This window comes from Falco naumanni, chromosome 6 (assembly GCF_017639655.2).
Source record: "Falco naumanni isolate bFalNau1 chromosome 6, bFalNau1.pat, whole genome shotgun sequence".
NCBI classification, from domain to species: domain Eukaryota; kingdom Metazoa; phylum Chordata; class Aves; order Falconiformes; family Falconidae; genus Falco; species Falco naumanni.
In genome coordinates this window covers 45,010,456-45,025,230 of record NC_054059.1, presented here as the reverse complement: position 1 = coordinate 45,025,230, position 14,775 = coordinate 45,010,456, and the positions used below count along the sequence as shown (strand labels likewise).

At 47.0% G+C, this 14,775-nt stretch overlaps 1 protein-coding gene across 1 annotated transcript; it reads left to right on the top strand.

Moving 5' to 3' along the window:
* The first annotated feature begins 1,050 nt into the window (after nucleotides 1-1,050).
* Nucleotides 1,051-12,487, top strand: ZC3H12D (zinc finger CCCH-type containing 12D). The gene is made up of 5 exons (XM_040598671.1): nucleotides 1,051-1,456; nucleotides 6,694-6,833; nucleotides 7,776-8,010; nucleotides 9,984-10,090; nucleotides 10,814-12,487. The coding sequence occupies exons 1-5, from the start codon at nucleotides 1,074-1,076 to the stop codon at nucleotides 11,827-11,829; spliced, it is 1,881 nt and encodes a 626-aa protein (XP_040454605.1). The 5' UTR covers nucleotides 1,051-1,073; the 3' UTR covers nucleotides 11,830-12,487.
* The last annotated feature ends 2,288 nt before the right edge of the window (nucleotides 12,488-14,775 follow it).

The window sequence follows — 14,775 nt, the reverse complement described above, 5'->3', positions numbered from 1 at the left end:
ATTGCAGAGATGTGGCAAGAGAAGCTTCAGAGCAGGTACGCCACCAGTGACCAGAGATGTTTGGCTTGATGGATGAGTGGTCACGGTGTATGCCCTTCTGTTGTCACACTTGTTGGGCTGAAGCGGTGCTGGGTACACCTGTGGATGCTGCCCATCGCCTTCACTTACTGGGTAGACCAGAAATGCAAATAGTGCAGTTCTGGAGAAGCTTGAGGTACCTTTCTGCTGCTCCTGCACACTCATTTCTGAGTTACCAGTTTCTTTTGTCAATAAATATAAGGGAAATTGAAACTGCTTTTCAGATTGCCTGCTTCCAACCACTGCCCTGACAGCTTTCAAAAAACAAGCTGCTTCTCTCAATATAGTAGTCCTTACTGAAACAGCAAATAACAGGAAAAGAGTAAGCCAGGCATCATCGGAACAGATGAGTGACAGAAATTCATAAGGTATGTCTGTGTATACACAGACGGACATATACTAGGAAACATAAAACTATAAAAAAAAGAAAAAAAAAGTCAGCGTTCCCAGCTACTTTGCAAACATGTTTCCTTAATTCACTTCATGAAATTTGCTATAGTTGTTAAGTTGCTATGGCATCTGAGCTCATCCAACAGCATTCAACAGATTTTTATCTGTGGCTTACAAACCACACTGAGCAAAATGAAAATCCCCGGTTACACCGTCCTTCGTATAGTTTCCTGTGAGGTAAGTCTGAGGAACAAACTTACGCATACAGCGTATCTGTGTGCTGGCAGGCTTGCAAGGCTATTGAAGCAGGGTGACACCTGTCTGACATCATAACTCCTGGAGAGCGATAAACATTGCACGGGACGCTCCAGTGCTTTTATAAATAAGAGTGGGCCAGAAAAATGCTTTAATGCTGGGAGAAGACTGGACAGTCTCTTCAGAGACAGCTGTCAGAGAGTCTCTTTGCTGTGCGCTGGGCAAATAACTGATACTGCACATTCTTCCTTAACGCCTGTGTTTTGTTGTTTCTAATCTTTCCCTCCCTAAAGCTGATGCCTGTTGGACAAGGCTGGGACAACAGGGGCACTGGGTTTAAAGGAGCGTAAATGCCTGCTAAGATGGCCCTGGCCAGTTCACTTTCTAGCAAACCAGTACCACCATGCTCCAGAAAAGCTTCTACGGCAGGGGTGGAAGTGCACCAGAGCAAGCTGGATTTTTTCTGCAAGCTGGGCTATGGTAAGCAGGACATCTACAAAGTGCTGGAGAACCTGGGCCAAGAAGCCTTGGAAGACGATGTGTTGAAAGAGCTGATTCGGATGGGGAGCAAACCTCAAGCTCTGGAGAGCCAGGCTCAGCCTTCCCCGCTAAAACTTGTTGCCCGTGGATCATGTAGCACTACACCGGCATCAAAGTGGCTTGGAGAAGACGGCAGTGATTCTTCTAGTTACTTGCGACCCATCGTGATCGACGGCAGCAATGTCGCAATGAGGTAAGCTCTGTTTTCCTGGAAGGGATCTCTCTTCCTCTGAAGCTTTTGAATTTTAAAGCTGATGGCTTGAAGTATGTTTTTTTTCCTCTGGTGAGAGATGCGTTGATGTATTTACCACGGTGGCATGAACCGCTGCTTACTCCCGTTCTTTGGCTGAGGCACATCTTCTAGGGACCTGCTGTCTCTATGCCCATAAGGACGCTCACCAAATGCCATCGCTGGCTCGCTCCGCGTTTTGACCCTTCACAAGCCAACAGCCAGCTCCCCGCTGCTGCTCGGGGCGCTATGATTCAGCAGCTCACCCTCCCCTTTAGCTCACCCCTGCTGTCTCCCTGCCTTTTCAAATGGGAACCTAGGATCTCTAAATATATATGCTGAGGAGTTTCCAGGAAAAACTGATGAACGGATAGACAGAACACCCCAGCTAACCTAAGAAGGAGAGAGAAAACAAAGACAGGTGACTGGTTCCTAACAACATCACAGTTGTGGTGTTCTGACTTGCAAGTAAACCCCAGAAATGTTCCTGGCTTGTATATTTTTGTTGGGTTTTGTTTTGGCTTCTTTTTTATGGAAACATCAGGGAATTGATAGTTGACTTGTACTGAATAGTCTCATTTCCTCCTTAATTAATTCTGCTTCTGGGAAATGTCATAACAACTCGCCCTGGCCAATTACATTTCCTAAGCAGCGTCCTGGCACGGTGAAAGCAGCCTTACCGAGGGGGAGCCCGGCGCGTCCATGTGGATGGGCAGCACGAATACAGCCGTGGCTTGGCCTCGGTTTACTGGAGCAATATGAACAGCCGGAGGCCCGGCAGAGTCCACGACACGCCGGGTATCCATCGGTTTTCCCTCCTAACTTCCCTGTCCGTTCACAGCAGGGCCAAGCCAAGCCCGTCGCTGCATGTTGGGACAGGGCAGAGGAGGGCTTCCCCCTTCGGTCAGCTTTGGTGTGAGGTGGGATGGGACCCCGTCCCCTCTGGTTAGAGGGTAAAGAGGACACAGGCATCCAGAGCAACTGGAGCCTTAGGCGAACCATGCCATCTTCTGGATGAAGGGAGAAATCCCGTCTGAAAACGGAGGGTTCCTCGGCCAGGGCAGCTCACGACGAATGAGAAACACACAACAGACCAAAATTGCTTCGCCTTGCCCGGGCTGTGAGTTCGGCAGCCAGGTGTTAGGGTCTCCTGCTCCCATTTGCATTTTCACCCTGGACCCCCCTTGGGGCATCCTTCTTGCCTCTCTACACAAGAAATGAGCCCCCATTGAGGCTGAGTGGCCGAGCTGAGCCTTCATTGCGTTAAGGGCAACGCTACCGCTGACTGGCCACGTGCCCCATTCTGCTGGCACAACCTGGCCCTCACCTATTTACCAGGCCTTTTTTAGAGCAGGCAGAGGTGGGCAAGGCAGAGAACATGTTTCCAAGACAGCAGAAGATGCACCCTTGCCACTGAACAGGAGGCCAAGAGTAAGTTTGTGGCTACTGAAATAAATAGTGTGTGTTTTGAGCTTGGAGTACTCTGGGAAAGCTCTGAGATCATCCCACTGTGCCAGCCTGTGCATAGGAGCTTTCTAGACAGAGATTATTTAAAACAAACATCATTACAGGTAATGTGCAGCAGATGGCTTGAACCAGGATGTCATACTGCTTTCCTAGACCACGTGCCCACCTAAATGGGTTTTCAAGAAGCCACATGTACTTCTTGGCATGTAAAATCTAAATATTTTTGTAGAGTAATTTCCAAACTGTGAGTCTGAGAGATGTTTGCCTGCTAGATTATTGAAAGCTGGTGTTCTGCTGTGGTTTCATCATCATTCACCTAGAAAGAATTAAAGGAATGTGAAGTACTTTTGAGTTTCAGAAAGGTTTTACAGCTCTTCTCAGTCATCCCCAACCTCTGTCTTGCTAAATTTAAAGACTACCTGGATGACGCAGAAGACTATTGAGCTTGTCAGTTCAGTTTGTACTAAACTGACGTAGCCTGGAAGGGGGTGCTTTCCTCACCTGGATGCCTTTCAAAGTGGTGCTGAATGGCACTTGCTTTGGCTAACGGGACAGGCTTGGTGAGTGCTTTCGGTATCCTCATTTTAACTTTTCTGCTTTGCTGCTGTCAGATGGAGAAGGGATGTTTGCAGAAATCAGGAAAAAGGGCTGTTAGTTTTCCTTGCTGGATAAACTTCTTCATCAACACCAACGACCATAAAAGTGCAGGAGAAGCAGCAGTTTGGGAATGAAGCTGTCAAAAAGTGGAAGCTCGGAGAGGCAGTTGCTTGTGTGAAGAAAAATGCCTTGAGCATTTGTATTTCTGTCTTAAGACTGGTGTTTCTGGAGCATCTCAGAGTCGGTGTTGAGGGCCAGCTGTTGTGGGGTGCAAGGTTTTGAATAGGCCCCAGGGTAATAAAGCGGGTGAGCTGGTGGTCTCAATCATCGACCAGCCTATCCATAGAAACTGAATGGGAAATAACCTTTCCTTCAGCCAGCCTCACTAGCCAAGTGTCTCAGTACACCTTGCGTTTCCATCAGACATAATGAGAAACTTATCCACCTGCCAGCCCATCCATGGGAAGCGGGCAGGGCAGTTTAGCAAGGCTAGTGATAAAAAAATCAATAGAGTTGTGTTGATATGAAAAGGGAACTGTCATAACCCTATTCACTGCACACTGAAGAAGCTATCTAGTCTAGTGCTTGTACTTACACCTAGTTTTTAAGCTGTGATAGGTACAGAGGCCTTTTTCTAGGCCAGCGGAGTCATGCATTAGGTTCTCTGCCTTCTGCCAAAGCTGTGGCTGATGCTCTGTCACCATAGGGCGGAGATGGTGCCATTTGCAGTTTTCAAAAGGAGTTGTTTGGACTAAACTTCTTCCTAAAGGGGTTGGAATTGCACAATTTAAGAAGGAGTCACTGCATACTAATTACAGGTTAATTGCTGGAGTCCCAGCGAGGCCAAATTGCTGCTTTTGTTTGGGAGATGGGCCCTGCCGACCTGTGGCCCATGTGCAATGTACCTGCTTGCTGGCAAAAGGGAGATGGGACTCAGTTATGACAGATCAGTCATGGTCCATGGGCTACAGGGTGCATGGGCAGGGTGGCTGACAGGAGGCAATTCGTTGTCAGGCAACATAAACTCACCATGCAGGGAGAATGTGAAGGTTTAAAGCCCCTGCTCCGTTGCACGGCAGATGTTGGTGTTCAGTCGTGTCGATGCTGCAGCACACCACGTGTGTACACACCATTTTAGATACATGTTCCTCAGCTTTGGCTGTAGCAATGCAGCAGCAACTGGATGAAGTGATAATGGTGAGAAACACTCTCGCTTGCTCTGCTTGGCATTTTGGCTGAATCACTTGTGCTTGAGTGCTTAACCTTCTGTACTGGAGGAATATCTAGAGCTACTTTCTTAAAGCAGACAGGGTCATATATGTGAGACAATGTTAAAGCAGGTTGTCACTGGACTTCATTTGAGTTGTGGCATTAAAGATGTACCTAGCCTTGCCTTTGAGCAGGGGTCCTCAAACTACGGCCCACGGGCCAGATATGGCCCCCCAGGGTCCTCAATCCGGCCCCTGGTATTTACAGACAGACAGACAGACAGACACACACACCTGCCGGGGGTTGGGGGGGGAAACCAAGCAGCCGCAGATGACCTCCTGCCACTTCATCCACGCGCTGGCCCCCTGTTTAAAAAGTTTGAGGACCCCTGCTTTTGAGGGTAGTTATCTGAAAAAGTCACCTGAACTTCCAATTCACCTGTCCAGGTGACTTTATACCTATCCTGGGTAGATCCTATCCTTTAAAACCAAAGAAAACAGCTGTTCAAGAATGGAGATTAGATGTGTTGAGCACTTCAGACCATTTATTCTTAGTGACGGTTTTTTAAGACTTCCTATTGCCTGGGTATCTATTAATAAGCAGCCAGGTTTCTTCCTCCAAACTGCACTATTTTTCATTTGCGGTCACCATTTTAGCACTGAGACTTATATTAGGTGTAAACCAGAGCTTTGGTTATGAGGCCGATGTAGGCAGAACCTAGAGACGAATTCCTGGGGGATGGTGGTAGGAGAGGCATTTAAGACAGCATCATCATACTTGACTTGTCCATCACCGCAGGTAGGTGTAGTAACCAAGAGAGTAATTTACAAGTACGTTTTGCAGAGAATGAAAGCCTGAGGGAAACTGTGGTGATATTACTCAAAAAGCTCAAAGTACAGGGATGAGGTTTCTGTAGATACTGTGAGAGCATTTATCCATTTTAGGGCTTTGTCTAGAGTTTATTTTTGTCTCCTTCTGCAGAGGTAGTTAACAAATTATGTCCCTTTACACACACACTTCAGCCAAAATTTAGTTAAGCAAATGACAAACAGTGAGAACTTTCAAGGGAGGAGGAGAAACTTCAGAAGGATATCAACCCTAACTGTTTTTCTGGAGGTTGTTTTCTGTGTCTTGCTCTGGGCATTGATAATGCTTCGGAACCCGCCTTGCCTGCATCCTCTACAGCACCTGCCCTAGGGCTTTCCTGCCTCTCTGTGCTATGAAGACAAAATCCACCGACTAGGGCAAGAAAAAGATGTGCCTGAGGGGCCTGTGGCCATCTCACTGAGGCCTTGTCCTTTTTTTGGTGCCCTGGCTTAGGTTCTCTGTATTTCCCATCCTGCATCTTCTAGTTTTTCTTTCTCCATAGTTTGACTCCTGTTTCCAGAAGAGGTCAGCAGCTGAATGACCTGCAATCACACTTGCAGCTGCTTCAGACATTAAAATCGGGAATGTCACTTCCATCACAGAAGAAAATTCCCACATTTTGTTTCTCATAGGAGAGCCTTGTGGGTTTCTGCTTGCGCCAGAAGAAACTCTCAGTACTCAAACCGTAATCAGCAAAGGCACACGAAGGGTCTGACACAACCTGAGATCTTGCCAGTGCTTTAGGATCCAAGTCCAGCCAGACACAGATGGAAGCACAGTCTTGGGTAGCAGGCAGGTCACAGAAATGAGGGTAGGATACCTCTGTTCTTAAGTATCCAGACTGCTTCAGAGAACAAGTTTCTGGTTCCACTGGAGGAGGTGTTTGCATGTCTCCAACCAGGACACCCTGCCAGGTTGTTTTCTTGGAAAGTGGTGTATGACACACAAGCTGTTTATTTTGCCTTTTCATTACTGGCTTAGTTAAATAAAACCCTAAGCTTCTTGAAAGCTTTGCCTCGCCATTCTTCTTTTTTTTTTTCTTTTTTTTTTTTTTTTAATAGTCACGGAAATAAAGAGGTATTTTCCTGCTGGGGTATCCAGCTGGCAGTGGATTGGTTTCGAGAGAGGGGGCACATGTACATCAAGGTTTTTGTCCCACTCTGGAGGAAGGAGCCCCCTCGACAAGACAGTCCCATTGCAGGTAGGTCACTGTCCTGGGCATAATTTGACAACCATTAGGTGCAGTTTGGAGGTGGGGGTGTGTGAAGATCCAGTATAGTCGTTGTTTTATTGCTGCATGCTTCTGGCTAGCAGATAAAACTGCTTGCAAGACTTTGTTATGCTGCTTTGAGCCTTCTGCTTTACAAGCACAAGTTGCTTCCAGCTGAGTTACAGAAGTTTGTCAGCTCATGAGTTTGCGGAGTTTTTAAGGCCAGCTAGGAGACGACAAGATTGTTGCACACATTATCCAAAGATGGCCGTATCCAAAACATTCACTACTGCATGGCTGTTATCTGTTAGCCTGTTCCCCCAGTACAGGAGCTACATGGGTTCCTCTTCCAGGAGAAGGAAGTGCATCAGCTGAAGTCCATGGGAGGGTGGTGAGATTCAGTTTGTATGAAAATAGATCTGCTCGGTTTGTGCTGGCAACTTGGTATCTGCAGATGAGGTGGCTGGGGATCTGCCTTTCTGCATCCAGGGAATGGCAAGAAGTCAGAGTGTCCTCAATAGCAGCAAAAGAGGTTTGTTTATTTATTTTGCCAGACACGTTTTATCTCCAAGTAAAGCTTGTATCAGGGTGGTTATGAGCCTTCTAGCATCTAGCAGAGTAAAAAGGGCACCAGAGGGAGTCACTGTAGAATTCAAGGCATCCTGTTGCAGATAAGACCTAAAAACCACAAAAGGGTGTCTCAGATTTTACAAGTAGATGCTTTTGTAAAAGACCTAATTTTCAAGTTGCCAAATAACCACCAGGTATCCCTGCATCTGAAAACCACACCACTGTAAGTTGCCTAAAGTGTTGAAACAGCTTGAGATTCCTGTAGGTTTCTAGCACATGATTGAGACCTGGTCATTATTAATCAATTAACTTATCTTTTTCTCTCTCCCCCCCCCCTTTTATTTCTGCCGATGACCCCACTAGATCAGCACATCCTTGAAGAGCTTGAAAAGCAATCAATCCTTGTGTACACCCCATCCCGGAAAGTGAAAGGCAAGAGGGTCGTTTGCTATGATGATCGCTATATAGTAAAAGTTGCTTATGAGAAAGATGGAATTATTGTTTCCAATGACCATTACCGGGATCTCCAGAATGAAAACCCAGAGTGGAAATGGTTTATTGAGCAGCGACTACTCATGTACTCTTTTGTCAGTAACAGGTAAGACACAGTTGTTAATCTTGAATTCAAACATTACGGGCCAAGTCAGCTCCAACATCAGTGCATCTCCCACCAGCAGCAGGGTACATGAGTCTTTTTCTGAAAGGAATTTACTGTAACTTTTCGTATGTCATTTCTTCTCAGTTTTGGTCGTAACCCTTCCCTGCCCCTCTTCAATGAACTTCTCTATTTGAATGGCAGCATTAATGACCAGCTTTGCTTCTTTCCAATCCAAACGGGCATGTTAAACCAAGGCTCGGTATCTTTTAATTTCTGTTTCCTGTAAGAAACAGAATGAAATCCGTGAGAGGTGGCTGGCTATCTGGCAGTATTTTTAATTCCCCTACAAGGCAGAACGGCACTTTTCCCTACATTTTTGTAATGATGACTTTCAAGAAAAGAGACAAGGAACTGGTCTCTCTGCCCTTCACCATCTCCCCTGGGGAAGGGTTTCATTAAGGCACTTGCGCCGTGCCTGCAAGGCTGAGCTGTACGCTCCTCGGTTGGTATACACCAACTTTGTCTGAATTTCCTAGCAGCAGAGGTGTCATCGGCCATCAGTCTGGCTGGGAAAATGCACTCGGAGACATCCAGCATGCACGGATGGGCGCAAGCAGGGAAGCTGCCTTACGCAGTGCTACTCTCTCTGGGTCTTGGCAATCCTGCCACCAAAATTGGATGGGAGTGCTTGCCACTGGGTTTCAGTTCCCCTGTGATGTTGTTCACAGAAACGAAGCTTCTGAACATCAGCATACTGTATTTCTCAAAGCTCTGGTCCATAACAGAATCACAGAATTCTTTAGGTTGGAAAAGACCTTTAAGATCATTAGAGTCCAACCATTAACCTAGCCCTGCCAAGTCCACCACTAAATCAGGTCCCTAAGTGCCACACTTGCACATCTTTTAAACACCTCCAGGGATGGTGACCCAACACCTCCCTGGGCAGCCTGTTCCAGTGCTCGACAACCATTTTGGTGGAGAAACTTTTCTTAATAGCCAATCTAAACCTTCCCTGGCACAGCTTGTGGCCATCTCCTCTTGTCCCATTGCTTGTGGCCTGGGAAAAGAGACTGACACCCACCTTACCACCAGGTTTCTTCCCTAGTTACTAATGGGTTACAAATATTTATGTGATATTTTCCTTCCTATTTTGTAGGGATTGCCACACCTTTTCAGGACCCTTCCCTCAGAAAGTCTACCTCCTTACTGTGAAGCCTGTTTGAATAGCTTCAGCAGAACACTTTTGGCACAGCTTTGGGAACCTCTCTAAAACCACAGCTTGATGTTGGAGGTTTCAGTCCCATTATGTGGATAACCAAATTCCCCGAGTGCCTCCCTTCCTCTCCTGCCTGCAACTCCCTTCAGCAGAGAGCTGTTCCCGGGGGGGTGCGGTGCAGATTCATTTGTAAACAAGTCTAGAGACGCTAATTAGTTTTTTTCCTGAAGCATTACATTCAGGTACTGGCACAGAATAATAAACAGTTTTACATGAGCATTCTGAAGGCCTCGTAGCAGGAAGCCTTTTACTGAATCCTTGAAAAAGGTTGGGCTTGTTTATTGCACTGTGTCACCGTCAGCTGTAGCTCTGAATTAACTGCTGGCTTTTTAGTCCTCGTTCTCCTACAAGTATTTAGTAAGAGAAAAGTGAGTTTGCTGTGGGAGGGAGCTGATGGTGAGGATCCCAGTGCTGGGGCCACAGAAGAGTTTGCGGCTGCTGCTGCTTCAGAGGGAAAGGAAGCGATGGGGCTGGGGCTGCCGTGCCGTCCCAGGTGTTTCATGGTATTAGCAGAAGGCAGTGCTGTCTCAGCAGGCAGAAGGCAGTGTGTCTAGTAACAGCCTGAGTCCTGAAGGCCAGGAACACAAAAGGAGGGCAAGGATTTTCTGCCATGACCTCACGCTACAAGCTGTGATGGCACTTCAGCTCCAAAAGCTCGAGGTATGTTTGCTACCCCGGTGACTCTTTCCTTTTTCAGGTTTATGCCTCCTGATGATCCGTTAGGCCGGCACGGACCCACTCTTAACAACTTCCTCAGCAAAAAGCCAGTGCTTCCTCAACCAAAGTGGCAGCCTTGCCCCTATGGTGGGTTTCTCCCTGCGCTGTGAACTGCCACCCCTCTTCCTCCTGCCCCTTGCTTCCCAGCGGCGCTTTCCTTCAGCTAAGGGCAAATGCTGTTGCCTCGTGCTGGCCTGCTTCACGTGGTAGGGACTCGAGACAGGGCTGCACAAACGTGTGATGCTTCTTCCCCTCTCCTGCTCAAATGGCTTCAGCCCCAGCAAAGGCACCGGCTCTTTCTGGTTCCTCCATCCTTGCCTGCACGCAGCACCCGAACAGGGCACCGTGGCTGTGCTGACCCCCCAGCCTGCACACACCTTTCACTTTGCAGAGTGGAATTGCAGTGTAGTGCTAGGGAATGGCCATCCAAACACTTCCCCTCCCTCCCCTCCAACAGCTTTCCAGTGATGTGCAGGTTTCTCAGAGGTAAATCCCTATACCTTTTTTTAAAGCCACCCTCTGCAGCAGCAGGTCTCCCAGCCCACTGTGTGCAGCAACCAGAACATGTAAGAATTTCAGACAGTTCCAAAATAGCAGAAACTTGCTTTCACTGCAGCTTCACCCTGCTATTTTAGGTCAGCAGTATTTAAATCTGGGGCCAAAAGTACTGAACTGGAAAACAGCACTTCCCCTCTTGCTGTTTGTGCTCACCTCGCCCCTGCAAAATACACAGTGCTGGGGGAGAAGCAATGTGTGTGTTAGTTGCGGGTGCTGGTGACAACCTCCTGTTTCATGTTTTGATTCTTTCAGGTAAAAAATGCACCTATGGCAATAAATGCAAATTTTACCACCCAGAGAGACCACATCAAGTTCAGCTGTCAGTTGCTGATGAGCTCAGGGCCAAAATAAAGGTCCCGCTAAGCCTGGGCAAAGAGGAGGAGAAGCGTAACCACTCACTGTACAGGACCGGTGCGGAGCCTGCACCCTGCGACACCTGCACAGAAATGCTGCAAGAAGCCAGTGGCTGCACAGGGGCTTCCCAGTACCCAGCGTGGTGCTGGGGGAGCCGTCCTGCGCTGTCATCCACTGCCTGGGCTGGTGGTCCCAGTTCTGACCTGGGGCCAGAGCAGCAGATGCTACAGCCAGAGCCACTGCCGGACCAGCTGCTCCTGGAGAAGATGTCAGTGTTATCCATCGGCGATGACACCCGCGGCTACACTCGGTCCATACATAACCCTCAGGACAGAGAGGCGATGGGCAGCCCTCATCGCTGCAGTGACCTCAGGCAAAACCTGTACCCGCTGCACCGTGCCCGTAGCTCGGACCACCCCTGCTTGTGGGGGTGCCCTTTGCAGCAAATGGGGCCTTCACGGGCACGGGGTGGGATGCGCCCAGACTACAGCTGGCCTCAGGAGTGCTGCAGCATGCACAGCACGGGGCAGAGGAGCCGCTACGTCCCTGACAGGGCTCAGCACCAACAGGCCCCGGAGACTCAGCACTGTGTTTTGCCACAGCCTGCAGCTCTTCCTGCTGACCCACTTCACTTCTACAGCGAGCACCAGCGCCGTTTCCCCAACCAGCCCCCACCACAGCCCTTTCTGTTAGACTCCAGCGATGGACTGGGTTTCTTCCAGAAAGCCCAGGCTTGCAGTGACTACTGGCCCACCCCAGCTGCAAGGCCACCCTCTGCCCCCGAAGCAAGCATACACAGGGAGCTGTGCTCCCTTTTTTCTTACCAGGAGGTGAACCACATTATGGCTTTGTACCCTGATATCAAGGATATTGCTAGCTTGACTTTACTGATTCAAAGACACAGAAACCTGTGAAGCTTCCACCTTAAACCTTTCCCAGCAAGCACAAGTCCTGGGGCAAAAAGATGCTATTCTGAGGCTTAACTAAGTGTCATTAAAGGGTTTTATGACAAAGGTTATAGCTGTTCCAGGAGCACAAGTCTAAGCATCAACCAGCTATGTCACCTGGGGCATCAGGTCAAGGCACAGGCTGTCATTCACTGCAGCGGGATCTCATTCACCTCTCCTGGAAGTGAATGGAATGGGGAGGCTCAGAGTAACTGAGCTATCAGCAATTGAGCCTCACTAGGTTCAGGGTGGCAGAGATCTTCATCAATGCCTTGAAACACTAGACATGTTTTTCAAGTCCTAACCTGTTGTTCAATGACCATAGAAGAGACATGCTCCGCAGTCCCCAGTTAAGGTCTCTCTACAGGACCCCCACGCCATGACCACGTGCTCAGCTAGCATAAAAAGTAATTTGGCTTTTTCCTCCTAGCACAGGGCTGCGCTCTCTGTGAGAGGACCCAGTCCTCTATCACTGAGCTTTCAAAGATGCGTCTCGTGTTTATAATCCAATGCTCTGAACACATGCTCTTTAGCAGAGGTGGTGCAGGTACACCAGAGCACCTGAAGGTATAATTTTATATATATATACACACACCTATAGGTTCATTTCTTAGGGATCACGGACAATGTAGAGTCAAATCAAGGAAGTCATCTTCAGTGTAATCCTGATGTGGACTGAGGGCTCAGGGTCGTTAATTCAAAACAGAAGAAACCCAGATGATGCCAAGGGGGACCCCCCCCCAAACCAAAAGCTTTAAAGTGTCTCTGTTGTGTCAAAGAAAACAATTGCTACTTTAACCCTTAATTACCAAATGTGGGCCCATGATGCAATTATACAGCTGCTTTATGATTACAAACATTTAAACTGTGTTCTGTTGGGACACATTTGATTTTCAGTAAGCTGTAAAGCTGCTAATCTCTGCGTTATTCCATGGAATTCAAATATTAAGGTTGATGCTGAAGGTTTCTGGCATTATACCAAAGTTTAAGTATGTCAGTATGACATGTTTTAAAAATGCTTTAACCTATTCTAAAATGGTCATCTAGAACACTTTGTTCTGAATAATGTAATTTTTTTTCTTTTGCCCTTTTTTTTTTTCTTGGCACTGATGCCTCACCCAGTCCAAAACTGAAGTAGGATTTACAAACTCTCTGACCCTGCAGTATCTCCATTAGGTTCTTCTCTGAAGTGCAACTGGTGATGTTTGGCCCAGGCAGGATTTAACCACAGCCCTCACCAACAATTCTGAATTATCTTGCTTTTGAAAAAGTGACTAAGGAATACTAATTTACCTTTAGTGACATTATCACACAACAAATTTTTTTTAAAAGTGGTGATAGTTTGATCTGCTTCCCTCTGGAAAACACCAGCAGCTTTACTTTTTTTTTTTTTTTTTTCCTTGGTGGTGGTGGTTAAAGAATCTTCAGGAAATAAGTATACTGTATCAGTTCAGTCCCTTATGGCCATGGGGTTGGCTCCAAGAAATTCTAATCTGGAGTGTGGAAGTATGATTTATCTTCACAGAACAGGACATTTTTTTCCATATGCCATGAATTTTCCACTAATTATAGTCATAATCCAGCTGGATCACCAGAATGGCTTATAAATTTATCCACTGCACATTACATAAAGATTATAAATGACATTAAAACAAAACTATAGAATAAATGCCCTGTGAAATGCTTCGGAAAGTATTTGAGTTCTACAGCCATCATTAACTGCACTGAAATTTGCCACGCACCACACATCACACTGAAGCAACCGCAGACATTTCACAGATTAAATGCCTGTATCGTGCCTGCGCGGGGCCAGGCTCATGGCTTGCCCAACAGCCTGCACCAGAGCTTCTCCAGCTTCTCCGAGCACATATATACCCTCACAGGGGAACCGTGATACAAAGTGGAAAAATACCTTCCACCTACTCAAACAGAACAAGTCCCGAACGACAGCATTCAGAGCATATACATACAGCAATGGCACAGGACATAACCGTACATGTCAGCATTTTTTTTTTTTTTAATGCTTGGAATGTAAGTTACATATTTCAATACGGAAAGCATTTAAAATCTATAGGAAAATTGGCACACTGCCTTTCTATAGTGCCCTTGGCTTGCTGAAGACCTGCACATAAGCTTTTCTCCTTTTCCTTTGAGGATGCACAGGAATTTGGTGGTTGTTCAAAACCCTCTCGATATTTAATAACTTATTTTTCTTTCATTTCTGTCTTATTTACTGGGGAATCTTTCAACAGAATACATAGAATGTGCATTCTGCTGAGAAAGTGTCTGAGAAAATAAATCAGGCTTTGGCACGAAACAGAACTTGATTTCTCTTGGCTCTTCTGCTCACCAGAGGGTTTTTTCTCATGGAGCTTTTGTTTGAAGGGCAGCTCAGCAGCGGTGCTGTGTCACTGCCTGCTGGAGAGGAACTCTGCTGCTGGCCAGGAGCCCACAGAAAGCACAGACTGTTTCGTTATTTCACCACAGCACAAGCATCTGCATGCAGAGCCTTCTGTGCTTTCCCGGACAGGAGGATTTCTTTCTGCCTTTGTCAGCCCCCGAGGTAAGGGAAGGGGCCGCTAACAGAAAGGAGGAGGTGGCTTTTGCACCGACAGGGTAGGAGGCTGTTGCTGTTTGGTATCTCTGCTGAGATGCATTTGAGTCCAGCACTCACTGCCAAGTTGAAAATGAATCCTTAAATCCCAACAGGCTTGGAAAGCCCTTGAGGTTCTTTGCTTTTTGGTTGTCAAGACTCTTTTAGAAGAAACTGGAAGCAGTGGGAGCAATCCTCCAGGAGACAAGCTGCTTTCCTAAGGGAGAGTTACAGAGTTGCCAAGTTCATTTTAAGATTTTTTTTTTTTAAAAAAAAAAAAGTCATAAAAGAGAATAATCTTCCCTTTTGTACTCTCGCCC